At 56.4% G+C, this 27,149-nt stretch overlaps 1 protein-coding gene across 1 annotated transcript; it reads right to left on the reverse strand.

Annotated features, from left to right (window-relative positions):
* On the reverse strand, window positions 1–26,301 carry MLXIPL (MLX interacting protein like). The gene is made up of 17 exons (XM_026084263.1): window positions 26,006–26,301; window positions 16,436–16,542; window positions 16,158–16,240; window positions 15,781–15,870; window positions 14,690–14,734; window positions 14,171–14,369; window positions 13,238–13,333; window positions 7,107–7,345; window positions 6,429–7,026; window positions 5,599–5,672; window positions 4,869–5,046; window positions 3,778–3,890; window positions 3,445–3,564; window positions 2,865–2,992; window positions 2,341–2,464; window positions 824–953; window positions 1–288 (listed from the first exon to the last, which is right to left on the reverse strand). Exons 1-17 carry the CDS (start codon window positions 26,299–26,301, stop codon window positions 167–169), a joined length of 2,742 nt encoding a protein of 913 aa, XP_025940048.1. The 3' UTR covers window positions 1–166.
* Between the last annotated feature and the right edge of the window lie 848 nt (window positions 26,302–27,149).

Here is a 27,149-nt window from a genome sequence, read left to right on the forward strand (position 1 = left end):
AGCTTCCACCAGTCACTGTCTGGTGCCTTGAGCGCAGACCCATGCCATGGAGGCATTCTTGTCTTCCTGGGCCTTCTCCGCTCGCTGGTGTTGTGAGTGCTCATCTTGCAGGACCGAGCATCTTGCCAAGGCTGTTCCCGTTGGGAAGGCCCCTCACTGTGGGCAGCTAGGAGAAGCTGGTGCTGTGGCCTGTTCCTGTCACCGCCTGTGTCGCCTGCTCAGGGACACAAGCTGGGTCACTCAGGATGGAGGTGGAAATGCTCAGCTGGCGGAGAGAGCTCAGAACAGCTGTGGAGAGACACACGGGACTCATCAGCTTCCTCTACCACAACTGGCAGCCTGCCTTCAGGGCTCAGGGCTCTGGCAGCATGCTCCATGCTGCAAAGTGCTGGAAGGGGCCTGGGTTTATCTTTCCCCGAGGGAGATGGCTCTTCCCTTCCCTGCTCTCAGCCCTGCCATGGCCCCTGGGACTGCATGACTGCTCCCTGCCGCATGCAGAGAGGGTGAACAGAAACCCACCCTGAGGGGCTTTGTGGATGGCTTAACTCTGCCCAGCTAGGGTCTGGGATCCCAGTTTGGGTTAGGGCAGGGCAGCAGGAGCTGGAGCATGGAGTTGAAAGGAGCATGGAAAAGGGTTGCCCCAGGACATGTCCTGCAGGTGCTTCTCTCCCATGTGGCTGAGGCAGTGTCCAGCACCAACCCCACCTCTCCCCAGGACGCCTCTGTCCTTGTGCCCTTCTGATTTTCCAGAAGTGGGCAGTCTGTGCCACTTGGTCAACCTGGCCTCTTCGGCATGACCACAGAGAAGAATAGGGCTACCTACTGGGCCGAAGAGCCGGGAGGGAGCAGTGCTGGTCCAGCCAGGCAAGAGACGTTTGAGTGAGGCTCTCCATGCTGGCTGTGGAGACCATGCCGTTGAAAGACTCAAAGAGGGGCCGGATGATGATACTAAACTGATAGGAGCAGAGGAGTTAAGGACCAGCATCGCCAAGGTCACCATCTCCTCACTCCTTTTCCTGCTGGTTCCTGGTGCAGTCAGCACCATCCTACAGGCAGCAGGACCAACCTTCCTGGCTCCCTGCTGCAGACCAGAGGCTGCTGGCTGCCTTCCTTGACACAGAACCATGTTGGTCACCAGGCTGTACTGCTGTGGGACAAAAGAAACATGAACGCCTGTAGGACCCAACTGGGAAGCAGGAAAGTGCTGACACCAGAGTCCTGAATGCCTCCCTTGGGTAATTCACTGCAGCATAAGGGACTCAGACATGTGGTCATACGTGCAAGGGGCACCTGTGGGGACCCAGGGACCAGCTTGGAGGCCTGCACCACACAGCCAAGGGCAAGTAGTGGGAGAGGTGTGTAACCACATTGCAGCTGAAGTTGCCAGGAACAGGTAATTAGACATAGGACAACTTTTCTGGATCAGATCAAAGAGGAAGCAAGCCCAGTGTCCTCCACAAGTGCCCAAGAGCAGGACAGGGTACAAGCAAGTATCTTTCCTTGGATACTCGCAGCCTCCAGGTCTCACCTCTGGGGATCGCTGTGCCATGAGTGACTTCTGTGTATTCAGTAATCCACAACAGACTCCTCTGCTATGATCTTGACCACTTCTCCTGGAGCCCATATCAGCTTTCATATCCCCAATGTCCTGTGGAAGGAGCAACATAGCTCCCCCAAAAGTTTATGTGAGGAACCACCTCTGCTTTGACCCTGCTCTCTGCAGTAAGTTCTGCCTATGTCTCTGCTACTTGTGATTTTGTAGACCTCACAGTCATCTCTTCACAGGCTCAAGGCCTCATGTGTCTAATCACTGCTCATGTGGATGCTGGTCCAGCCCTTTCACCATCCCTGACTCTTGGTCTCCTCCATCCTTTTCACCATGCAGAGCCCAGAACTGCCCTGGGGCATGGGCACCCCTGGGTTTCCATGGTGTGCCACACTGGCCATGGAGGCTATGTCATCACATCCCCAAGTTTGTTTCTCTTTCTTTCCTAATCTGTTTTGATGGCTGCTGGCATCTCAGAGCCAGGTCCTATGTCACCAGGAGCTCACTCCTGCATGGCGATGGTCAGCTCAGCCCTACTGGTGACTTCTCTTCTCTCTGAGGACTGACCATTTACTCCTATTCTCTGTTCCCTTGTAATGGGAGCTTCTTCCTACCCATGGCTTCTCAGTGTGTTCCCAGCATGTGCCACTGACTGAGAAACATTCCCCTGTGGTTCCCAGAGCCCCTGGAGCTGGAGGTGTCTCACACAATTGGGGAAGAGTGGGCAGACTGGAGGACCCCAGAGCTCAGTGGAGGGGGGAGAACAAGGAGCAAGCACCGGCCCCAAAGGATACAATCCAGAACTTCCAGTTCTGCAGTGTGGAGGAACGGACGTACTCATCGAACATGCTACGCATCTGGTCAAAGCGCTGGCGCGTGATGGGCACCCCCGTAGCAGGCAGCTGCTCCTGGCACAGGCTGTGGGGACACAAGAGATGCCATGGGTCTGCTGCATTCAGGAGGCTGTGAGCTGAGGGGAACTGCCTCAGTGGGGAAAGGCTCTGGTTGGACATGCAGCTCTCAGTGGCACTCAGCAACTCTGAGCGTTTTGAACAGGCAGAACATCTGTTCAGCCACAGCATCCAGTTCCCAAGACAGCTGTGAGGCACACATCCATAATCCAGTCCTGCATCTTGCTGCCTCTTGAGCATGCCCCCAAAACAGGGGTTGGGGGGACACAGTCAAATGCAGCTCCTGCTTCCCCGGGAGGTGCTCAAGAGACCTGCTATGGTCTCCCTGGCACTGCTCCTCACCCTGCCTGTCCTTCCCCACCCAGGCAGCAGCTCCCTCCCACCTCCCCCCAGCCATGCCTCCCTACTTGATTGAGCTGTTGAGCTCCTCGATCTCCTCCCGCAGCCGCTGTGCCTCATCCTGCAGGGCTGCCCGCTCCTGCTGCAGCTTGCAGATGTATTCTGCTGTCTTCTGCAAGGTGGTGGCCTTGCTGACCTGTGGGGTTGTAGGGGGTGAGACGGCAAAGGGAACCCCAGCGGTAGGCAGGGCATGGGGCACCCTGTGCCGAGATCTGGGCAAACGGCTTGTGCAGGCTCCAGCCAGAGGTGAAGGTGGAGGCAGCCAAGGGGTCTGGTAGCACTGTGTGCCTCATGGCCAGCTGCCAAGCCTTGGCATTGCTTCCAAGACAATCCCAGACCACTGTTGCAAGACTCCATGTGCCCAGCATGGGCCCATGGCCCCTGCACTGCTGCTGGTCTGGGCTGGCTGCCCCCTCCCAGCCCTGCCGGCTGCCCCACAGGGTGGCAGTGCAGGGCAGGAGGGATGCCAGAATGGCAGCTGGAGCCCTGCATGCTGGTGCAGACTGGGACACATGGTCCCCTGGTAACGTGCCTTGTCCTTGTGTGCCCAGGGTTAGCCGGCTAGCCCACACAGCCTTGTGCACTCACCTTGATGCTGGGCTGGGCGCTCAGAGTGCTCACCAGGCTGTGCAGTGTTTCGAAGCCCAGCTTGATGTTGAAACGTCTCTTCTGCTCAGCAGAGATATGTGTGATGCGACGGCTCTCCATCTGTGGGCAAGGGCAGAGTCAGGTGCCTCCTGGCAGGGGACAGCAGGGATGGCCCTGTGCCTCCCACCACATGGGTGATGGGCTGGCCCAGTGTTCACAGCAAGGGAGCGGCAGTAGATGGGGGTGAATTTAGGGGTCAGTAGGGAAGGGGGTGCTGGTTGCACAGATTGCTGGTCCCCCCCGCACAGAGGGCAGTGCTGGCTCCTGCCTTACCTTGCTGGACTCAGGCCTGCCCTGGCGAGGAGCTTGGTGATGCAGTGAGATGCCAGGGCTCAGCCCCCCAGTGGGTCCTGGGGAGGCCTGGCTGGGCTTGGGCCAGTCGCTGCCTGGAAAACGAAACAAGATGGTCTGGGGTGACCATCATCAGCAGCATTCCCTTTTGATGGTGGCTAGCACCAGGGCCCCCAGGCTGGCTCTGGGATGAGCAGAGAGGAGCAGTCTGCACTTCTAATCCTGGTTTAGGGGTAGCCAACCCTCCTTAGCTGATGGAGACCTCTGGTCTAGTGTCCAACTACTTCTTATTGACTTTTCTCATCCCACTCCACCCAGGAAATCACACTCATTTTACAAACTGCTCAGAAAATGAGAACATTTGGGGCATGACATTTTGAATTGCCAGTATTTCTGAGGGCAGGAATTGCCAGGAGAATGTCCTGGGGGACTGAAAGGCTGTAGTCTGCAATGACAAAGTGAAACTGGAAATGACACAAGAGCCTGATTTCGAGCCTACACTCTGGTTCCTGTGAGTGAAAGGAGGGTGTTTCCCACTCAAAAACCAAGCTCAGGGTTTTCAAAACCGCAGCCTGACATTTTGCTCCTTTTTGTCTTTTCCTGCTTCTGTTTTTGCCTGTGAAGAATGAACCAGGTGAAGGGGCTGTGCCTCAATACTCAGTTTGGTAATTGTAAAAGAAATCATCCATACTCAGTTTGGTAATTGTAAGTACTTAGAATTGAAGCTGAAATGAAACATTCCCACAGACAATTTGCATTGTCTCTCTCTCTCCCTGCAGCAAATGGGGTTTTGCAGTGTGCTGCACTTGCAGTCGTCTGGGGTAGTCCCAGACCCATGACCAGCCCCGCATGGAAGGGCTTGTGGGGCTCCTGACTCTGGCAATGAACTGAGCAAGCATCCATGGCCCTTGACGCTGGCTGCGTGGGGCCACCACAGGGTCCCAGGTCAGGAGCGCAGGGCTGCATGCCTGCAGAGGGTCCTTGGGGTGCTGTTCTGCCGTGGGCCTCCTGGTATGCATTGCTGCAGAGCCAGGTGGGCCATGTCCTTGTTCTGAGGGTTGCCCCAGACTCACCGCAGGCCAATGTGGGGGAAAGCCGCTCCACCTTGGGGACCAGCAGTGGTCCTGGCTGGGTGCCTACCAGCGGGCCCAGCACAGCCTGGGAAGGGCTGGAGCCAGGAGCCAGTTCTGGGTTCAGCTGGGCCAGTCTGGGCAGGAAGGCAGAAGGGATGTCGGAGACACCTCTGTGCTGCTGAGAGAAGGCAGAAGAGAGTGAGAGGTTGGGGGGGGGGGGGCAGCGCCCCACGCACACTGGGGACTGGACCTTTCCCCAAGGCAAAGAACCCCTTTGGTTGGTCTGTGCCCAGGAACCGACAGCTGGACACCCGCAACAGAACTGGGAAGGAGGACATGCAGCCCCGTTTGCGTGAGGATCCCATACATGGTCCCACACAGCCCCCGAGTGGCATGAGCAGACCCCCATGCCTGCTGCTGCAAGGCCCCATAACCCCCAGGGAGGCATCTCCAAAGAGAAGATCCCTACAAGTGGGATGTTCCTCAGCTCTGCCCAGTTTCTTTTACCTGAGAAAACACTTAAGTGCTCCCTTCCAGCCTTGCTCAGTCTCTGCCGAGCCTTCCCTGGCACCCTGGCCACATGCCCCCTCCTTTGCCCCATGCCTGTCCAGCCCCATTCTGCAAAGGGGACCCGACAGAGTCCCATTTCCCCCCACCATAGGGTGGCTCTACCCCTGCCCCAGCAACCAGGAGGGCAATTCCCAATCTGAGAGGGCAGGTGAGTGCTTACCGGGGAGGCAGGTGATGTGGGCGTGAGCCCAGCGCTGTGCATGTGCGGGGTATCCAGGGCTGGCTTCTGTTTGGCTGCAAGAGGACAGGGAGCAGAAGGAGATTGCTGCACGGTGGTACTGGTGCTTGGGTCACCTTTTCATGCCCCACAGAGACAACCAGCCCCAAGCACCAGTGTTGTTACAGCCCCTTCCCTGCCTGCCCTGTGGTGGATGCCCAAGCCACAGGGAAGGTTGAAGTTGTGCCTTTGCCCTCTGCGGTGGGTACGTCCTCACATGGGACCCTTGGTGCAGGCGAGGACTCTGGGCCTTTCCTCAGCAAGCTGTGACCAAGCACGGGGCTACATATGACAAGCCTCTGTGGAGCCTGTCACATTGCACATGCTGGCACCAGGTTGGAGAGGGACACTACCAGCCCCTCAGCCTGTTTGGGCTATGGAGACCAGACTGGTGACACACAGGAGTTTGCAGCAGTGTCTCTGGCTAAGCTCCAGGTCTGGCTGGACCCTGTCTCTCCTCACAGAGATGGCTGGAGCAGAAAAGCTGCCATGCTGTGCTCAGGGGGACAATGCAGAAATCCTTGTCCAGGTATGTTGGTGCTTCCAGGGTCCTGCTGCTGTTTGGCACTGACTGTCCACTCCCTGCCTCACTGAGTGACAGCCAGGTCCAGGACCAGCCATGCGCCCTGGCCAGCATCCCTCATGTCCTCTTCCCAAGGAGGAAGCTGGGGTCTGGCCCTCTCCCTTTCTCCCACAGCCCAGCTGTGTCATGCTGCACCTTTCCCCCTCTCCCCACCACCTGCACACCCTGTCTCCCTCCATGGCAGGGTTACCTGTAGTCAGCAGCTGGGTCAGGCAGGGGTTGGGCACAGCCAAGTGTGGGGGCATGGGGGGCCCCTGGGATCTTTTCACCTTGGTGCTGCTGGGCTTCACCTTTGGCTGGCTGCCCCCAGTCTGAGCTAGCCCTTTGGGCATTGCAAACCTGGGACTGCTCAGCACCATATGGGGCAGGTGCTGGGAGCCAGCCAAGGCTGGGTATCCTGGAGGCATCAGGTCCATGGTGTAGCCAATGCCTGGGGCATGCTGAGCAAAGCATGGTGTGGAGAGCGGAGAGGCTGAGTGGGAGATGAGCGAGGAGCCAGGGGAGCTGGGGTAGGGGAACTTGGAGCGTGGGACAGAGGCAGGGGGGTAGTGGGGATCCTGGCCCAGCAGTGGCGTGCCAGGGGACAGGCTCGGGGTGGAGTAGGGAGAGCTGAATGGCTCCATGCCGAGGCACTTGCTGGGGAACGCATACTGGAGCAAGGGCTTGTGTTTGAGTTCGGGGCTGAGGCTGCCAGGCGCTCCACCAGGCGAGCTGGAGGCCAGTGGAGGCGGGGGGAATTCAGAGCTGAGGAAGGTGCCGTGGAGGCTGACCTGGGATGTGCTGCCGGCCTGTGAGAGAGACAGAGGGGTTAGGAGAGGTGGCTTGGGCACTGGGGCAGCCGTGGGCTGTGGGCCGGAGCCCTGCTCACCTGGAGGAGGCCGCTGGGCGGGAGTGGGGTGTCAGGGCTGGCGGGCAACCCCCTTGGCCCGATCAGGGCACTGGCAGGGCTGGCAGGCTGGGCACCCCCACTGCTGTACAGGGGCTCAGCCATGGGCATGAAGCAGTGCGGCTCCTGGTAGCCCAGTTGCGTCTGTGAAGGCAGTGGCCGGTGGCTAGTGAAAATATCTGCAGGGCAAAGTGGAGATACATTGATACATGGCGGTAAAGCTGGGAGACCACAGGCCAGGCCACCAGGTCAGCATGGCTGGAAAACAGTACTGTGTAAGTGCCCTGCTCTGGTGAGAGCCACAGAGCCAGTAATGCAGTCAGGATCAGAGCTCCTTCGCTGGGGCCAGCGTTGTCGTCAAGGTATCAGGGTTACACAGTGGTCCCAGTGCTGTGCTGACAGAGGGGATGTGCCACCAGGCATTGCCTGTTCATCCACACAGCTCCTGCCTCCGCTGCAGACAGCCAGTGGGAAGGGTTGTGGGTGCCAGGGCTGCTTCAACCCTGCTGATGTCCTTGACCCTGCACCTTGAGCCATTCATGGAGATGTGGGTGACAAACACTGGGGCAGGCCAGAGGGTAGTCATACCCAGTGTCTGGCACTGGTGGAGCTTTACCAGTCCTGTGCTCACCTTGAGGGGCTGGGGCAGTTCCTGGCTTCATGGGCAGATTTGGTGGCTGTGTTGTGAAATGCTGGAGTTTCACATGCCGAGAGGGAAGAGACAGTCCATATGCCTGGGGCCAGCCTTGCCACATGCAGAGGGACAGGAAAACCCGCCCTGTGCCCAGGGACACCACCCAGGCGGGTGAGGATCCCATCCCCAGCCTGCTCCCACCCAGCCAAGGGCTGTGTAATCTGCAGGATGAGGCTGCTCCCAGTGGCATTTGTGGCCTTCTGGCTCCCTCTTGAACCAGCCACTGACCTTTCACAGGGATCAGTCCACCCAGGCTGCAGGTCAGCTGTGGGGCCAGCCTCGAGGCCATGGCTGGGGTAACTCAGAGGACCAGGTCACACTGGCCCTGAGCCATGGGGGACAGTCCCACTGGGGCCAGCGTTAGGCTGGAGCATTCGCTTGCCCTGCCGTCTCTGCTTCCCCTACCCTGCGCTGCCTTGCGTGCAGCCTGTGGCTAACCACATCCCATGGCCTTCCCGAAGCCGAGCCCCGTGACCCTGCCGCGACTCCCTCTCCCTTCCTGTCCCCTTTCCACAACCCTGCTCTTTCCGCAGGCTCAGACACCACAGCAAAAAGTGCTGGCCTGACACTTTGGCCAGCTGCCTCCCTGGTGAAACAAGCTTCTCCAAGTACGTCAGATGCCCCCCACACACACTTCGGCACAGTGCTGGAGCTGCCGCTGTCCATGCTAGCACTGGGGACAGGCTGCCATTGGGAGGGCGTCTCCCCATGGCACTGTGCCACCCCCTGCCCTTGGGGCCCCTTGAGATGGATCCCCTGTTGAGGACACATGGGGATGACTGTGGAGAGGGGATGGGGCTGCCAGGTGTGTCTGGAGGGTATTTCCCTGCATGATGGAACAGGAGCACTAGCTGGGTTTGCAGGCTGCACACAAGGCACAGCAACATGCCTGACAGCCCCTGGCAGGGGCTCTCTGTCTGAACAGCCACCCTGGGACAGGAGCACTTGTAACTCTGGCAGGGAGCACCGGGGCTGTCCCTCCATTGCTATGCCAGCCCATATGGGCTGGCACGAACATCTCTGCCTCCAGGTAGCTTGCTGCTCTGTGTGCCCACCTGCAGCAAGGGCAGTGCCCAGGCTGTCTTTGCTTCCCTAGCCATGTTCTGGGCACTGGCAGGGCTGCAAGGACTCTGCTCTCCCATGAAGCTCTGGCACACAGGCTCCAATGCCCAGGAGTGCCCTGACTGGGAGAGGCAAAACTTCTGGGCCCAAGACCCTTCTGAGTCTATGTCAGAGGGACAAATGTGCCAACAGCAGGAGATGCAACGGAGCTGAGAGCAACAATGAACCTGGGGAGCCTGGTGCTGCCATGCAACACAGTACACAGCTGGCTTAGGATAACGCCAGTAAGACATGGGGTAGTGTCGTTGCTGAGCTGCCCCACTCAGCCCCGAGACTTCCCCAGGAGTTGCAGCCTGCATGCCCCAGCTGGGTCAAGGTGCTTGGCTCCATGCCACGGCAGCTTACAGGCATGGGTGAGCCCTGGTGAGAAGCAGCACTGACACCCTGCTTCTTCCCAGCCCTAGGTTAGGGGCTGTGGTAAGATGGAGGATCGGCCGTTGCCTGCACCAGCCCAGTGCTGCCATACTGGAAATGTTCTTCAAGGTGCTTGGAGCCTCGCCAGCCCCACTGTCCTTCCCAGTGGCCACAGCACATCCTCCTCCTTGGAGCTGAGCCCTGTCTGCTCCTGGTGTCACCTGGACCAGGGCTGGGGACACAGGGAATGGCCAGGAGCAGGACAGAGCTATCCCCTGCCCCTCTCCATGGGCTGGTGTTCAGCATGGGGTGCAGAACTGCCAGGCAGGGTCTCAGTCCTCCCCAGGGCAGAGCACCCAGCTCACCTCAGATGTCCCTGCCCTTCACTGTGCCCATGCCAGGCTGTCCCCAGGCCTGGGACCAAACCACCAGCACTGAAGCTTGCATGTATTTATAGGCATTTCTGGTGCCCAGCTCTGCAGATTCGATTCCTCTTGTGCTTCTGACTGTGCTGTAAGGATGGATAGAGGGTGCTGCCCAGAGCAGCGGCTGGGAGCGCCTGGGCACCCTCTCCTCCCTTTCTCCTGCTCTTTCCCCATGCTAGAGCTCTTGCCCACGCTCCTCTCTGCTGTCACATCACCCCAGCCCACTCCCAAGCCGCGCAGCATGGCTGGGGTGTGCTGGTACTCCAGGTGAGAAGAGTCTGCTGTTGGCACACCAGGTCTGCGACATCTAGTGCAAACCTGGGGCCACTCTCTAGAGGCAACTGGGGTACAGAGCCCCTTCCCAAACCTAGGACCCTCTGGTGTTGCCCTGGGACTCTGGGAGAGCCCTGCAGTGCTAAGGGGGCCATGCTGTCCCATGGCTGGCCTGCCTGGACCCGAGAGCCCCAGTGCCCGGAGCATGTCCTACCTGGAACACGGTGCCAGCAGCACTCGGACACCAGGCTGGGCCGTTCCCTTGCCTCTGCCATCAGGACTTCTCCATCTGGCCCACACTGCTCTCTGGCACCCGCTGAGGACGCGAGGTGGTTCCTCATTTGAGGATTGGTTTGCACTCGCTGACTGACAGGCACCAAGCTCTGTGACAGCCACCACACACGGTGACAGACTGAGTGACCCTGCAGGAGGCCTGGGGCCCCAGCTCTGCTCTGCTCGCCTTGCCCATGAGATGTGGATTTAGCTGCAGGCCTGATAGGGCTGTTGAGGCACTGACCCCACACACTCACACCACGGTGCTCTGCATGAGGCGGCTGGGTGGGATCCTCACTCCTGAGTCACAGAAAGCCATTGTGCATGCTGCTAGAAAAAGCAGCTTCAGCCACAAAAGTCGGGGCCAGCTGGCACCCGTAGCTCTGGCACCCAGTGCCCAGCCTTCATGACCAGTGTCCCTTCCCTGAAAAGGGGCCCCCGGTGTCCTCTCCCTACTCATCCCACAGCCCTGCACTCACAGCCACAGCCCCATGTACCCCGGTCACACTGCCCCTCCACACAGTGCAGATACACCTAACAACACATGCCTGGCACTGCCCGATGCAAGGTGTACACACACACCTCTGCTCTGATACCTCTGCCCCATGTGCACCCCTGTGCACATCCCAGGGCACACTTGCATCCTGTCACCCTGCTGATGCTCACATTACTTGCACACACAGATGCAATGTTTGGCTGTTGCTGGACAATAGACTGTCCAAGGTGAGGATGAGCTGCTCTGTGCAAAGTACTGGGAAATGATAGGTCCTGGACAAAATTTTCCCCACGTGCATCACCCTGGAGTGTGCCCAGTGCAGTGCTGCCCTGCACAGTAGCACATGAACCTGTCTCCAGCAGGGCATACAGCAAGCCACAGATGGGGTGCCATCTCTGACCCACCTGGTCTCAGGATCCTCCTTAGACCAGTGGACCCCAGACTCAGAGCCTATGGGCATTGGCAGAAAAGGGAAGGGAGGGTTTCCTGCAATTTAGTAGCTTGCAATGAGACTCTGTTTCCAGACAACACCCCAGTGCAAAACGTAGCCCTTTTGTCTAGGGAAAAAAAAGATTTTGCTGCTCATGGAAACATATCTGTCCAGATGGGCACCACAGTGCCCTTTGCCACCTCCTTCTGCTGACCATGAGGCAGCCTGTGCCATGCTGGGACCATGCTGGCAGGGACCCCAGGGCAGCATGGACTGCAATCAGACCCACAAGGAGAGGTGCTGGGGTCTTGGACATGACACCACTGCCATGAGACACTGCTTGGAAGAGGACTACAGCAGCTTCCCAGTGCCATGAGGGGCCTTCCTGAGGAAGGGACATTTGTGAAATATCATTTTGTCTCATTTGAAGCTGTCCCACCTCCCAGTTACTGACACCCATGAAGGGCACCTGGAGACAGGGTGCAAAGGGCCAGCAGTAGGAGCAGAGTCTTTCCCCCAGCAAGGCTTGCCCCATCGTGGTCTCTGGAGGGAAAGAGTTGGGACAGGCTGGTGATGGTCTTCCCACTGTATCCACTCAGACGCTAGCATATGGTGCTGGCAGAGGGCATCCCTTCACCTAGCCTGGCCCATCAGACTCTGCCTGCCCCCTGCTCTCTGTCAGCATCTGGTCTTGCAACACCCTGCAGCCGTATGGTGCAAGCACACTCGTTTCCTTCAGCAGAAGGAAGTGGGAAGTGGAGCCTGGCCATGGAGCTCCAGGAGGACCTGGCCAGGCTCAGCTCACAGGGCACTCAGAGATGCACAGAGCTTGAACAAGGGCTCCAGAGACACTGGTGCTTCCTAAGGCTGCTGGCTACCCAAGAGAACCCAGCCTGGCAGGCCAGACCTGCTCCCACCCTGCAAAGTGTCCCCAGGCCACCAACTCCTGCACATTCAAAGGCAGAAGAGCTCATCCTTGATGCAGCATGTGCCAGTGGTGCCTGGCCCTGGCACAGTCCACAAGGGCACTGCACAGCGCAGCCAGGACTGGGATGCATCCTTACTGACTTAACGGAACTCATGGACACTGTGTGGCTACACATGAGGGCTGGCTTTGCATGAGGGGACATGGGGACTGGAAGAACATTGCAAGCTGTGCCCACCCACTGCCACCAGGAGATCCCTGGGCTGCTAGACACCAGCATGGTCACACAGTGTGGTGCTAGCATCTGCTCTCCTACCCTCCACCATTTCCAGCTCTCCTTCCCTGTGATAGTCCTGTTGCTCCTAGTTCTCTCCTCTGCTCATTTCACACACTCCCTCCATGCTCAGCTCTCTCTGCACAAGCCCTGAGCATACTGTAGGCTCTGAGTAGCCTGTCTGCCCTGTGTTGCAGGAAGATCCTGCATGGCAGAGCTGATGGCAGCCCCATGGGAAGATGCTGCCATTGCCTGCTTCCCTGGTTCCCTCTCAGCCTGTCTTGGAACCAGTGCCAGATTCCTCTCTTGTGGCCAGGTTGGTGGGGCAGTGCCTTGCCCCCAAGGGTTGTAGCACTGGCTAGCACTGGGGTCCCAGCTCCAAGCCAGCCCCCTGGGGCTGCCTGCTGGCTGGGATCAGCCAGCATGGTGCAGGTGTGCATGATGAGGAGGGGGGACACAGCAGCACAGAACCTGCTCTCTCTAGAGGTTTCCTCTTTTGGGGGCAGTTGACCTTCCTGTGTCTGCAGCCAAACCTAGGTGGTTTCACACTCCTGGAAAGATCCTCTGTTTGGAGAAGTTCCCTTCCACAGCTTCTGCCCAGGCCCTTCCTGACCTGCCATGGCTCTGGCCTCAGCACAGCAGCCCCTGCCCTACAGCCTAACACAGTACCATGGCCCATGCATCTGACTTTTTTCAATGCTGGCAGGTGCTCAGTGCTTTCTGACTCTCCCAGCAGCAGCTGCTGGGGCCCTGCTGCTGTCTTGGCAGCCCTCTACCTCCTCACTTCTCCCTGCTGTGGGGGGCAGAGCACAGTGGACTGTCTGCAGCTGGAACTCTGCACCGCAACCAGGCTGGTTCCTACCTGAGATCTCCATGATATCGTCCAGGCTGGGCTGCAGGGGTGCCAAGTCCGGTTGGATCATATCAGCATTCCCAATATAAGCTGGAAGAAGGCAGAGCTGCAGCCTTAGGACCTGGCTACTGTGTCCATATAGTCCCCTCCTCTCAGGGCTCATCCCACCTCTCCCATCATGCCTGCCTTATTGCCACCACCTTCCCAGGCATCCTAGCATCACACCACAGTAGAGTACACTGCCCCACAGCAGCACAAGGGCAGGGGAGGGAGTGCCAGCCCTGGAAAGTCCCAGCCTCCAGAGCCATCCAGTCCCCAACATCCTGCCTCTCAGCACCTCTGGGGCTTCATCCAGGGCCCAAGAACCACAGAGAGCAGCTGATCCTGGCATAGGACCTCCCTGGAGAGGCCTGACACAGAGGAACCCTCCCGACCAGGCCAGGAAGGGACAGCAAATAGAGGCTATGGCAAGCAGAATCTGCCTGCTGGTTGCCCAGGCCTTGTAGAGCTGTCCTGGGGGTCTGGCACAGCAAGGTGCTTCCTGCGGTCAGCCCTGCAGGCCTCTGCTGAGGTGAGGAAGAAGACAAGCTCACCTGGCTCCTCCCCTGGGCTCACTAACTGCTATTAAACACTGCCCTCAGCACCACACCCCAGCTTCCCTGGGGAAAGCCTTCAGGCTGACCCGTAAAGAGCTACCAGCAACTCCTTGCTCCATTTTTGTACGGCAAGAGCATCCCTGTTTCCTGCCCCAGGCAGAAGGGATGCCTGGGCCCTGATCACTGCCAGGGGGCTCCAAGGGCTGCTCTCCAAAGGACACAGACAGTAACTTCTCAGGGGCTAAGTCAAGAGGAAGCAATGTCTACAATGGACCATGCTGCCTGGACCTTGTCCTCCACCTCAGGTAAGAACATGGCCTGGGGCACCTACCATCCTCTGGGAGCGCCTGGTGGGCACTAGGTGTCTGTGTCATGGTGAAGAGGGTGTCAGAGATGTCTGAGAGGAAGCTGTCCAAGTCAAAGTGCTGCCTACCCCCAGGGTCCTCTTCCTCATCCCCAAGCAGCATGGGCACCACATTGCAGAAGAGCTGGTTGCACCATTTCTCTGTTGGCCTCCAGACATCCTCATCCTGCACGAGACAGTTAGCAAAGGAGCCCAGTGGGCATCTCTTGTGAGCAGGGCCTATGCCCTGCTCCCTGGCCTCTCTCCTTGGGTGACTCCCGCACTCCTTGCTGTATTTATCAACCCAGAACTTCAAGGCTCGTGTGTTGCTCCTCATGGAATGAAGAACCTGGCATTCAAAGTGCTTCTGCTCAGCAGGTCACCATACCCACTGGGAGTTTTCATGCCCTGGGTCTTTTGCCCTCCCTTCTCCCAAACAGCCCAGCCCAGGGATCCACATTGTGCCCCACTCCCCCCCTCCACCAAGCCCTTCCCCAGGGGACTCACCTGCTTTGGACTGGAGAGCTCCCCTTCCCGGCTGGACTTTCGGAGCTGGAAGGAGAACACAACATGTTACCCCTGACTGGGGCTGGCACCCCCAGGTGCAGGGTGGTACTAGGGGCAGGGCAGGAGGTGGCAGGGCTCAGGACAAGGGTCCCTGGGGAGCTCTGCAGAACAGAGCCTGGACCCTGCCCTCATGCCCCTTGGTCACCTACTTTGAGTGTGGAGGACCCCACGCACTGCCCGCTCTAGGGTCTGGCTGAGGCCACCATGAGTTCGCATCCGCCTTTATTTTACAGGGCCTAGGCCTCTCCCTGTGATGCCAATGGCCAAGCTGCTGCTGAGCCAGTGGGAGCCCAGCATAGTGGTGCACACGGTGTGGAGGCTGCCAGCACCCTGCCCTGGCTCATAGCACCCTGGGCTTTATCAGGCCTGAGCGGGCAGCCAGGGAGGAGGCTGGCATCACGCTCCACCCCACATGGCGCATGGCCAAGGGCCATGGAGATGTTCATGCAACCGCTAGATGGCAGGCCTGTAAAGCAGGCACCTGCCTGGGGTCACCCCAGGCCAGCCTGTGCCTGCCTGACAGCACGTGCTGGCAGGGTGAGTCATGAGTGAACCATGGGTGCCAGCTGCAGCCCAGCAAATCCCAGTCCAGCAGGTGAGCCATGGGCAAGCCATGGCCCTGCTCATCCCACCCAGCACGTGCACCATGGGTGCACTGCCAGCCACAGCCTGGCAAGCCCCAGCCCAGTGCATGAGCTGCCAACAACAGCCTGGCAAACCCTAGCCCCAGATCATGCCACAGGCAAGGGAGAGTCATCCTGGGCCAGATTGCGAGACTGCACGCCACACCTCTGTGCACTGCTGAGGCCAGGGTCTCTGCAGAGCTCTTCTCCACCAGCAGGTGTGGGGCCATGGCACAGGCCCTGGTGGGAGCCAGCCTCTGCCTCCTGCACCAGCCGAGAATCTGCTATGGCCAGTTCTAGGTCAGCGTACTTCTCGCAGTTATGACTGCCATGTCAGGCGCCCTTACCAGCCCATTGCACCACCACCACTACCATGGAGGAGACAGCAGCAGGGACAGTGCCACTTACCCGCTTCTTGTAGTAGATCCTCCACTTGTGGTACTCCCTCATCACCACCTCAATGCGGCGCTTCCAATAGTTGCCTTCAAGTACAACAGCCTGGCAGAGGCAGGATGACAGGGGGGTCACAGCCACATGGCACCCCTGGGCCCATGCCCTCCCAGCATGAGAGCCCTACAGCCAGCCCTTCAACCTGCTCCTGGCCAGTGGCTCCCATGAGCTCACAGCCAAGGCTGATTTCCTTGGGCCACTACAGAAACACTTTCCCTGGCAAATATAGCAAATGCTGTGAGCTGGGTGGCTCTGCCACCTGTGGTGGCCCCAGCTCCCACCCATGCGCTCAGACCTGTCCCTGACCCATAGGACTGCAAGGGCCCTTATGCTACCTCTGGTTTTCGGTGCTCATCGGCCTCTGACCCCTCCAGGGGCGTGACAAAGCCACACATGGGGTTCTTCCTCCGTTCCACATCTGCCCAGGGGAAAACACAATCAGACTTTACTCACAGCTCCCTGTCAGCACAGGGAAGGATGCCTGGGCATACAGCCCAGCACCCCTCCTGGCCCTGCCTGAAGCTCCACTGCCCCGGCACCTGCCCCTTTCCCTCATGGCATCACCCAAGCTTCAGTAGGAATAAGGACCCAGGGTCTGGCACCTCATACTCACACTGGATGTACCATGCTCTCCAGATAGCATTGTTGAGACGGATTTTATCCCGGCAAAGCAGCCGCAGCCCCTTGAAATTCTTCCACTTTGGAGACACCAGCTTCCCACTAAAATACCAAGCAAAGGAGAGGCAGAGAGGGATCATCCCAGAGCCCTCTTGGTCAGGGGCCTCATGAGGATGGACCTACTGTGCCTTGAGGCAGCCCTAAGGCCTCCAGCCAGGTAGCTCCAAAGCATGTGCAGTCGGACAACTCACTTGCATAGCTCAGTCACACACTGCCTGCCTGGCCCGCTCACAGCGGGTGAATTTGGGAGTACTCTTGAGCTCCTGTTCACTCTTTAAGAGCAGCACAGATGTAAATGGGGAGCTTCACAAACCCACAAGAGGCTTCCCAAACCTCTGGGATTAAAGCATAGCATATGGAAGAACTGATTCATTGAAACTCGAAATGCAGCTGGTTGTGGGAAGAGACCCTGCAGCCTTCAATGAGTGCCAGCTACGTCCTGGCACCAGCTGGGGTCAGAAGGGAAGTTGTCAAGCCATCCAAGATGCCAGCAACATGTGCTGCTGTGGCTCTTGCTACATCATGACATTTGGGCAGACACTCCTTTTAACTCCAGCCAAGACTTGGAAAGTCTGCCTTCAGCAGAGTGGCCAGGCACAGGCAGCAGGATGGGCAGGGTGAGGGGAAGTTGTTTGGGTGAGTCTTGGGAAAGGCAGGATGACAAGCCTGAGGCCATTAACAGATGCTTACCTCTGCCCAAAAGAGGCGCAGTGATCTGGACCCATTCTGCCTCCAGCTAAGCACTGCCCTGGATGCCCCTTTGTGCCCTGCCAATCTGTGCACCCCACTGCAAAACCTGCTCCCTCAGCAGTGATCAGGCCCACATTCCTCATCTGGGAAGCCAAGATCAGCCCCTGCAGCCCAGGCGCTGCTCCGTCTTTCCTTGTTTCCAGGCTCCCGGAGGCAGCAGTGTTTGTTTTACAGCTTGTTGAGGTGGTAGTGATGTCCCTAATGGAGTCGGCAGTGCTGGCAGCCTCATTTCACTAATCCAGCCACAGCACTCATTTCCTTCTAGTTGAGAGACACGTCACCCTCACATGCACACAGCAACACTGCACGTAGGGATCGCAAGGGTTCTTCTGCTCAAGGAGCTTTGCAGAGGAAGCTGGGATCCCTCTGCCTTGTCATGCAGCACTTGCCACCCCAACCAGCCTCCCCGGCCCCATCCTGCTGGTACTCTCCCTCCTGTTATTGGTTTGGGGTCCTTTCTACCTCTTTCTGTAAGCCCAGATGGCTGCCACCGCTCTCCCACACTCCAGGGCCTATCCTGTGGAGGGGCTGATCTTGGCTTCACTCACTGCTGCAATGGAGGGCCCCTTAGAGAGCAGACTGGGGGCTATACAGCATCTCTCCATGGAGAAACCTGGCATAATACAGGCCCAGACTGCCAGTGCAAGCACACAGAGCACAAAGCATGAGTAAGGCCACAACTGCACTTTTTCCTATCCCTCTTGTGCCAAAAGTTTTTCCCTTAAAGTCATAGGTGCTGCTTGAGGTCCCATGGATTCCCTCTACATGCAGGGAGGGGAAAAGGTAGAGGCTGGACTGAGCATAGGGGTGCCATATTTCTCCACTGCCAGTATTTGCTCAGCTGCTCCCAACTCATCCTGTAGACAGTGTGATGGAAAGATGTCATCCTGGTATGTTCTTGTGGAAGTGTTGGGGCAGCAAAGCTGGGCCCAGCGAATGCATTAAGCAGCAGCATGCTTGTTTGTCCAAACATTTAAAGTCTCCTTCATGCATCCTCTAACAAAGACTCTGTGCCCAGTCTGTCTTGAAAACTCTTTTCCCTGACGCAGCATCATGGACTCCTGTATCACATGTCCTCCTGCAAGCAGGGCTCTCTCCCTTGATCACTGGGTGCTGATGAGTTCTGCAAGGAGCGCTATGCAGCAGAACGGGGCCGACCAAGCAGGGCCAGCACTTCCCTCTGAAGCCGCTTGGGGACTGCTGACTGCCTGGGGCTACGGCTGAAGCCCTGAAGGCACTCTTGTCCTGATCTATGGTGCAGGAAGGTGGCAAGACAGTGTGCCATCCTTGACATTGCTGCAAAATATCACTAACAGGCAGCAGTGTCTGCAGAAAGACCCCAGCTACTGGAGGGAGGCATGCTGAGCAGAGAGTCAGGGGCAGACAGGTGAGGAGAGCACTGCCATCTGATCCTGTTGGGGCTGGGCAAAGGAGCAGGGATCCTTGAGATGCCCTCCAACTCCAGAGCCTGATGGAGGAGCATGTTGGGGAGCAGGTGCTCTCAGCCACTGGGGTGGAAGGTGCCAGTCTACCCCAGGATCGCCAAGGCCGCTGGCCGCTCACCCAGCCCCAGGCCCACTGCACCCCCAACACAGTGAGATAGCCAACAACGGTGGCAGTGCCAGGCTCTGCTGTGGGCTCCTCAAACTGTGGAGCGGCTGTCCTGCACAAAGTGGGACAAGCCCAAATCCTGTCTGAGAAAGGGTTAGGTGCAGCTGGAGGTTCAGGGAGCCACAGAGGCCTTCTCCACACAGGTGTCACGGGGCCCTGCAGCCCCAGGGTGTGCATGCTCCTGCTGCTGCAGGTGGCCCTCCGGGGCTCGGGGAAGGGCTCAACATCCCTGCGGCTCCAGCCTGCAGAGAGTTAAAGACTTGGCTACACACCGGCTACTCCACTATCACCAGGGAGTTTGAACTTTCCCCAGTGGCACAAGGCAAACAGTGCGGCAGTGCCAAGCAGATGAGCCAATGGAAGGGCCAGGTTTCCTGGGCATGTGGCCAAATCCTGCCGGTCAAGGCTACCCAGCCACACTCTGCGCTAATGGTGCCTTGCGTGCCGCCAGGAAGCTTAAAGGCACAGCCCGAGCCCCGGCCCTGAGCCCTGGGTCCCAGGTCAGGCACCTTGGGCCAGGCCATGGCTGTGAAGCCACCCGTGGGCACATGGAGACAAGGGGGAGATGACTTCGGGCCTAGGTGATAACTGCCTTTTTTTCTCCCATTAATAATCCCTTGGGTTTTTGAGCTTATCAGGCTGATCTTTGCTCCCTGATTTGCTTTTAAAAGGGCCCCACCCTTTCCTGAAATAATTCCCTGAGGAGGTGGATGCAAACCCCATGCTGAGCCACAAGGGTGATTTGGGACACCCCGTGGGCCGTGGCACAGGCCTTTACCCCATCAAGGGGTGGAGGGGACAGGAGGGGATGCAGTCTCGGCCACAGTGGGGAAGTGAGATTTCCCTGGGCACTGAGGCTGACTGCAGCGGCCTGTCCTGGCAGCACTGGGCCTCTGGCTGGGCCAGACCTGGCACCACCCCGCTTGGAGGGTCGGCTTGGAGGCACAAAGAGGAAGGGTCAGAGCCGGTCACTGCAGCAGCAGGCGTGGGTCACTCTCAGAGTCCCCAGCGGGGCGGTCAGGGCACCCAGCATGGGGACAGTGGGGCAGCGGGAGAGGCAGTGGTGGAGTGTCCCCATGGCAGGGGACCAGGCCCCCCCGGACAGGCTGCCCTGAGCACCAGAGGAGGCCTGGGGCCACCTCTCTGATCAGGCTGCAGGCCTGATCACAGGGCTATCCTCAGGCCCCGGCATCTACGTGCCCTGCCTGGGCTCAGGCCACAGCAGCGAGGGCAAGAGGGAGGGAGGGGAGCTGGTGTGGGGAGCCATGAAGGCAGGGAAAAAGACCCCGCGACCTTCAAAGTGACTTCTGTGAGCTGGGGCGAGGTGGAAATGGGGCTCAGCCCGTGACCGAACTGTCCAAAGCCGTTCAGGACCGAGTCTGTCTCAGCTGGTAGCACCTGTTTTCTCTCTGATTCATTTTGCCTGTCCAGAAGTTTAAGGTGTTGTGGCCCCTGCTTTCACCACAAAATGAGTATTTTGTCCTCCATAAATGCCAAGGGTGGAAGGGGAGGAATGACCTGTGAGATACGGGCTGCACAAGGGGAAATGGGCTGAAGCAAGAAGGGCAAAGCAAGGCTGAAAATCCTCCTGCTGCTACAAGCCTGGGATGAAAAGCCTTAACCTTCCCAAGTGTGCAAATATTGCAGCCAGGAGCAGGGTCCCCCCATGGGGCTGTCAGAGTCCCCCTCATTCCCTAGGCTGCAGGGGTAGAGCTGGCTCCAAATGGGCTGAAAAAACAACAGCTTTCCCTGGAACCCCTAAAATCTCCTGCTCACTTTCTCACAATTTTTTTCAGCAAAGTCATGTTTTTTTCTTGAATCTTTACATTTTAAGTCCAAAATCTGGAACGGAAAGTTAAAAATGTAACCACATTTTTCTGGAAAAATGCCAAAAAGCAAAAAGAGATCGTTCATGTTCAAATCATGAAAAATGGTCATGAAAAATGTCCTTACTATTTGAATGAATTCTTTTCTTTACAATGTTGTATTGATGAAAAAAGTATTCCGCCAGCTCTACTGTTTACTGTGTTCTTTTCTGGAAGGTACGAGCTCTGCTCTGGCAGGCATTACAGTGGAGATTGGTATGGGAGTATCAGGGGTAATTTGGGTGCATGTTGTGACAAAGGTATTAATGGACTATACTTGGGATTAGCTATGGATGTGCTCTGTGTATTTGTCCTGGGTAGAAGAGCCTGTGTCCTTACAACTCTTGCCTCTTCAGCAGCTATTTACCCCAGTGCACAGAAAGCATGAAATGCCCCAGATGAGAAGGGAAGTCATCTAAATCCTCTTGCAAATAATTGCCTGGGAAGCTGGATAGCTGTGAGTCAAGCTAGCAGTATCTCCACAAAGCCTAACCACCAGTTATTTTGGTGATCTCTAGAGGTGTGTCCCCACTCTTCTTCAGTGTGGGAACAGACTCGCACACAAGCCCAACTTCTCTCTACAGTGTTTGAACAGGAACAGCCCCAAAATCCTCAGGGCATGACAAAGAAAACTCATGCAGCTCCCCACCGCAAACCACAGCACACTCTCACTGCAGTGTGCATGGGCTGGCCTCACCTGGTTTAGCCTTTCCTCTCTCCCCTCTGTGAAGGTGCATGTTATGCAGTCAATTCCCAGGCCCGCTGAGATCTGCGGACCACCTGAGCTGGAGCTGCTATCGACACTGAGCCCTGTCCCCTATGTCCAGAGCCTTACTCCTTGCAGCCAGGGCATATGAGACAGTCTTTAGTCTGGGTAAGACCAAAGTCTCATCAAATGGAGGAGCGAGACCCAGCAAACACAGGATATGGTCAAATCTGTGCATAGATGTTTAAGGCACTGTGAATTAGAGAAGCGATTAGAGAATATGGCAAACCTATAGCAGCAATTTCACTTTGTGTAGGAAAGCCTCAGAAGCTATCAGCCTGCCAGGATGAATTAATACCGAATTGGCACACAAGTGTATAAGTAAAGCCCATCTTGTTGTAAATCATGTGAGGATGACCAAGTTAATACTCCAAGTTGCTTCCCAGTCTGATCCCTAAATGCTAAATCTCCACTCTCAGTACTTACAGGGGAGGCAAGGTGGTTATTCCAGAAAGTATTCTTGAAACAACTGCAGAAAGTTTTTTCTAAAGACATGTGCAAGAGGGGATGACATGTGTCTGCAATTTGCAATTTTCATCTCTGTCTGATTTTTCTCCCTTCAGGAGTGTAGTTCCCCAGGACTAGTCAGCCATCTAATAATTCCCTGTAATGGTATTACAAGGACCTGATGGGAACGTGTGCGAGCCCAGAAGAGTAGCCCTGAGAGGTAGGACCCTGGGGAGTGACACTCTGAGTTACTCAGGAAAGGGAAAAAGAGCTCCAGAAAAGGAGCTTGCTCAGATGTGGAGTTTGTGCCAAGGCCAAAAGGTGATCAATTCTTGAAACAAGCTCAGGTCCACATGCTAAGCTTTTTGGGTGGAACTTGGGGACATGCAGTGTGCTTCAGGGAAGTTCACTTGCAGGAGCCATGAAAAATGGTAGTCTAAGGAAGGGTTTCAAGAAGCGTAGCAGATTGCAAGAGAGTATGGAGTGGAAGAGAATGATTAACTCTTTGGCAGAAAAGCTCCTGGAAGGAGAGCAGCGTCCTGGAAAATGGCTACAAACAGTTTGGGAACTGCTGCATCCCTGTCTCCAGCACAGGGAGAAAGACCTTGGTGGGAAGAGCTGCCACTCTTTGAGAGATCTGAAAAAAAATCATTGCTAGAAACAAGCCTTGACGTGGAGAGGGAATGTTTCTTTCCCAGCAAAGAGGTGACGAACGGTTTGACCCACAGAAAGGGGAGAATGGATAATATGGCAGATCCTTGGGGCAATTGCTCACACTGAGACAGGACTGGCATAAAGGGCTGTGAAGTGCTGCAGAGGAATGCTGGAGGGGGGAGGAGTTACAGCTACCTGAATGACTGCTCAGCTACAGTCATTAAAGCGGTGACATAGTTTAGAGAGAGTTTAGCACATTTGCCTTTGAAACGGTGTGAACCAGGCTTTGGACAACCGGGAATGGGTATGCTGCAACAGCCAGAGTTTGGCCAGCAGGTCAAGAGAAGTGATTATTCCCTTCTATTCAGCAGTGGTGAGGCCATGTCTAGATATTAGGTCCAGATTTGTCCCTCCAAAATACAAGAGAGATGTCCACAAACTACAGTAATTCCAGTGAAATCCATTAAGATGGTTGGGGGACTGGTGAACATGACATACAAGAAGAGGCTGAGGGAGCTAGGTTTGTTCAGCCTGAAGAAGAGAAGGTGAAGAGAAGATCCACTTACTGTCTTCAACTACCCAAAAGAGGTACAGTACAAAGATGTGCTGAGAACGAACAAGAGGCAATGGGCACAAGCTAGAACAAAGGAAATTCCCATTAGAGCTGTGGAGGACACTCTTCGCTGTGAGAGTGGTGCAGCCCTGGGACAGGGCCCAGAGAGGCGATAGGGTCTCCATCCTTCATCTCCTTCAAACTTCAACAGAACATGGCCCTGAGCAACCTGATCTGGCTTTGGAGTTGTCATGTCTTGTGCAGGGGTTGGACTAGAGACTCCAGACATGCCTCCCCACCTGTACCTTTCTATAGTGTCTGCTTCATTAAGACGTTACTCTACAACATAACTGTGCACACCACTTCTAGGGTGCATGCACCCCTAAAGATCAGAGGATATGTGACTGGTCACTCCAACTGAGGTGGTGTGCCACACCAATACCCTGGAACCTGGGCTTGGAGAGAGAGTGCAAAATGCCAAACCATGCAGAGAGTCTAATCAGCTAAGACTAAAGGTGCAGGTCAGCTAAATATTTTTAAGCTCCATTTTTCCCTTCTGATACCTTGCTCCAACTGCTGCTTGCCAGTCTGCCAAAAATGTATTAGCAAAGATGTGATGGGCTTCCAAAGGGAGAAAACAAATGCCTGAGCAGCAGCTAGCCAGCACAGTAGTTAGTTCTAAAGCCACCTGCAGCCAGGGTCTGATCCCAGCCATGGAGAGGCATATCCAGGGCTGCATCACACCCTGATCAGTGCTTCTTGTAATCCTGTTTTTAAGGTGCTGGCAAGCTGCAGAGCATTACAGCTGAGAGCTGGAGGAGGACAGTGTGTGAGGATGGGAGCACCTCTGGGAGAGATATGAACTGAGTATGAAGTTTGGGGAATATCTAATGTCAAAATTTCCCTGGATGGGTCCCATGGCCTGCAGCTACCCCGACACCATGGCAGACCATGAACTTCTCCCAAAGGTGCTGAGCAAGACCTTGTCTTGCACCAAGATAGCCAGGAGACATCTCTAGTGCTCTGTCCTCCAGGGTGGCCATCAGCAGTGGCACTATGCTTTGTAGCTGGTGGGGATCCCCTTCACTGACGACTACTGTTCAGCTGTGGTTGCAGTTTGTCATGGTGCTGGGCTTGAGGCTGGTGTGCGCACTATCATCCTCAATGCAGGAGGGAAGCGAAGCCCAGAAGCAGTCTGAGGGTTAGAGAAATCTGGTGGGATGAAGCCCTATCTGCAGTGTAAGGGCCAGCCTTTGGTGGCATGCCACCCATCCAGTCCACTGCCAAAGCGCTTGCACCCTATTCCTTTCTTCTCTGCCTGGGGGCCACCCCCCAGATGCTAGAGTTTCCTCTTGCTGATGTTTCCAGTCACAGTGGAGGCTGTGGTGTCTCTCAGGAGTCAACAGCTTGGACACCATTGGGCAGAGCAGTGTCTGCCCCTCTAGCTCTATGCAGCAAGACTCAGAGTAGGGCAAGAAAAGTGCGGCTATGAGAGCGAGACTACCAGTGGATTGTTGTCACCTATGTGCAGCACCTAGGGGTGATGTGCCTGACAGTGCCAGGCTCCTGAAGGATGCACAACCCTCAGCTGAGTCACCAAGGGCCCTGCCCATGCTGAAGCCCACCATATTCCTGCGTGGCACCAGCCTCCTCACCAGTGCCATAGAGGAAAGTTGTACCTCACTGACTGTGAGCAAATCATTTGGTCTAGCATGCAGATGCATGGCTATGGGCCAAAAGTACACAGCTATGTGGCAACTAGTACCCTGTGGAGTGTTGTCCGAGCAGCCGGTGGCACGGGCACTGCTCTGAGAGTGCTCATGTGTTCCGTCGCTTGGAGCTCTTTCCCAAGGACTTCAAGGCACACCCTGCTGAAGCTAGCAATCAAATGAAAACCTGCAAGGGACCACGAGTTGGGCAACTTTTCAAGGCTGTTTTGCTCGGGTTTTCTTTCCCTGGGACATCAGTAGACATCATTGTTCCACATCTTCACCTGGATGTTTTAGGAAAGCTGTGCAAATAGTTTTGCACTGAGACCTGTACAGTAAGTTGCCCTGATGCTAGACCTGAGAAAGCTCAAGGCCTTGATAAAAGAGGGGAGCTGCATCCAAGAATATGGATCAAGGCACTGAGAGACATGATGCGGATTCTCCTATTGTCACTGAGGAGCTGTGTGTGGAATGAGCAGGTCCCCAGCTCCTTGGGCTTGCAGGAGATGTCTATGTATGATTTGTGCGGATGGGGGGAACAATGCAGTCACTCATTTGTCGGTGTGAGAAGGTGACTGCACAGGAGGGAAGGGGGCAAGATTTCGTGAGGCCCTGGACAAAACCTCTCGAAGTCCTCCAGCCATTAAGTGCTGCTGTGCATCCTGGAACAACCTTGGGAAGTGTAGGCAGAGCTGAAAACGGGAAAGCAGGACTCCTGAGCTGGATTGCCAAAGACTGATAGTGACTTTTAATGTTGGCTAGACACAGGATCGCTACTGCTCAACAGAGTGTGCAGGGCCTGGCCATGATGATGCTACAGCTGAGTGCAGTAACTACAGATCTTCTGGGAAGGCGAAGGGTTGGTTAAGCTACATATTAAGAGAGGAGGAACTTCTCAGTTTGCTCCCTGGCAGACTCCCCAGCATGATCTCTTTCTCCCTGAAACCTCCCAGGATGGCCTTTCCTGAGCAGAATTCACACCCCAACCCAATGGGCAAGAACATGATGTCAGTTTGCAATTAGCAACAGGTTCCTGGAGAGTGAATCAGCCAAGACAGCCCAGCCTTCCCAGCATGCTGGACTCATGCTTTTAAAGAGCTGGGGAGTTCTATGTTAAATATGTGCTGGGTGCAAGGGCTCTCAGACTCACCTGTACTCCAGGCTCATGCATTCGAAGAGCCGGGTCAGGGTCGGGTCGGTGCTCCGGGGATCAGTGGTTTCAGGCTCAGTGCGGTGGTGACGTCGCCGAGGTAGCGAGTCTCTGTGCGGAGATGAAACCATGAAGTGGCCGCTATGAATGACCTGAGAAGGGTTCTGCAAGCCAGCACCAGTTCCTGCGCTGCCCGTGGCTGGGTCCTCAGAGTCGGAGTCAGAGTCGGAGTCTGGGTCTGGCTGAACCTGGGGCTCTGGGAAGGATCCCGAGAGCCCTACCTGAGCTCCAGCCATCACGCTATGCCTGTTACAGGAGCAGATACCTGTCAGGAAGCCCTTATCAGTCTGCCTGGGCACTGTGGTCCATATCCTGGTTGCTTCTGAGCCCTACAGATGCTGTATTAGCATAGAGCACATGCTATTGTCCTCATCAGTATAATATATGAACACCACACCTCCCCTTTAGAGTTTCTTTGCCCCACCCCTGTCCTGGCTGACACTGACACTGTCTCGTCCACGCTTAGTGTTTAAGCTTTCGGTTTGCTGGGGAAGCTCTCAGCGAGTCCTATTTATAGTGGTGGCCCGGGTGATCCCGCCCATGGTGCACTGCCAGCCAGGCCACTGCGCCTGGGCCACAGGCCTGGCCGGGCAGCTGAGCTCTGTGCTGCAGTCCCCACTCTTGCAAAGCGCCCGATTGCTCCAGCTTTTATTTCCCCAGCAAAGGCTGGGTGCTCGGGGAGGAAGGGCTCCAGATTTCACTGTGTCCCACCCTCACCAGCAAGGCGGCCGGCGGGATTTGCTGGCAGGCGGAGCGCGCAGTCATCTCTGTTTACCCTGGCTTAATAGCTGCTCCCAGTGTGCCTGTGGGGGAGAAGAATACTTGGTATTTACCTAGCACCTCTGCCCTAATGTATCTCCCCGCACTTCCAAGGGAACAAATATAGATTAAAAGACACAAACAGGTGAAATTATAGCAACGGACATCCAGCTCAGCACAAAGCACATTGAGTCACTGAGCCATGCAGCGAAGCTGTGAAGCAGCCGAGGCAAAAGTCTACTCTGAAAAGAGCACTCTGACTGAGCAGGAAAGGAGATGCAAACACACCTTGCAAGTTCCAGAGAGGACAATGCAGAGCTGAGGT

Source organism: Apteryx rowi, unplaced genomic scaffold, assembly GCF_003343035.1.
Source record: "Apteryx rowi isolate R43461 unplaced genomic scaffold, aptRow1 scaffold_632, whole genome shotgun sequence".
NCBI classification, from domain to species: Eukaryota; Metazoa; Chordata; class Aves; order Apterygiformes; family Apterygidae; genus Apteryx; species Apteryx rowi.

Excerpts from the sequence above, each read along its gene's own strand:
- MLXIPL (XM_026084263.1), bottom strand. The coding sequence starts at position 26,301 with ATGGCTGGAGCTCAGGTAGGGCTCTCGGGATCCTTCCCAGAGCCCCAG. Across the intron at positions 15,871-16,157 it reads ATGAGCACCGAAAACCAGAG|GCTGTTGTACTTGAAGGCAA; the intron begins GTAGCATAAGGG and ends TGCCTCTGCCAG. Across the intron at positions 2,993-3,444 it reads GCGCCCAGCCCAGCATCAAG|GTCAGCAAGGCCACCACCTT; the intron begins GTGAGTGCACAA and ends ACAACCCCACAG.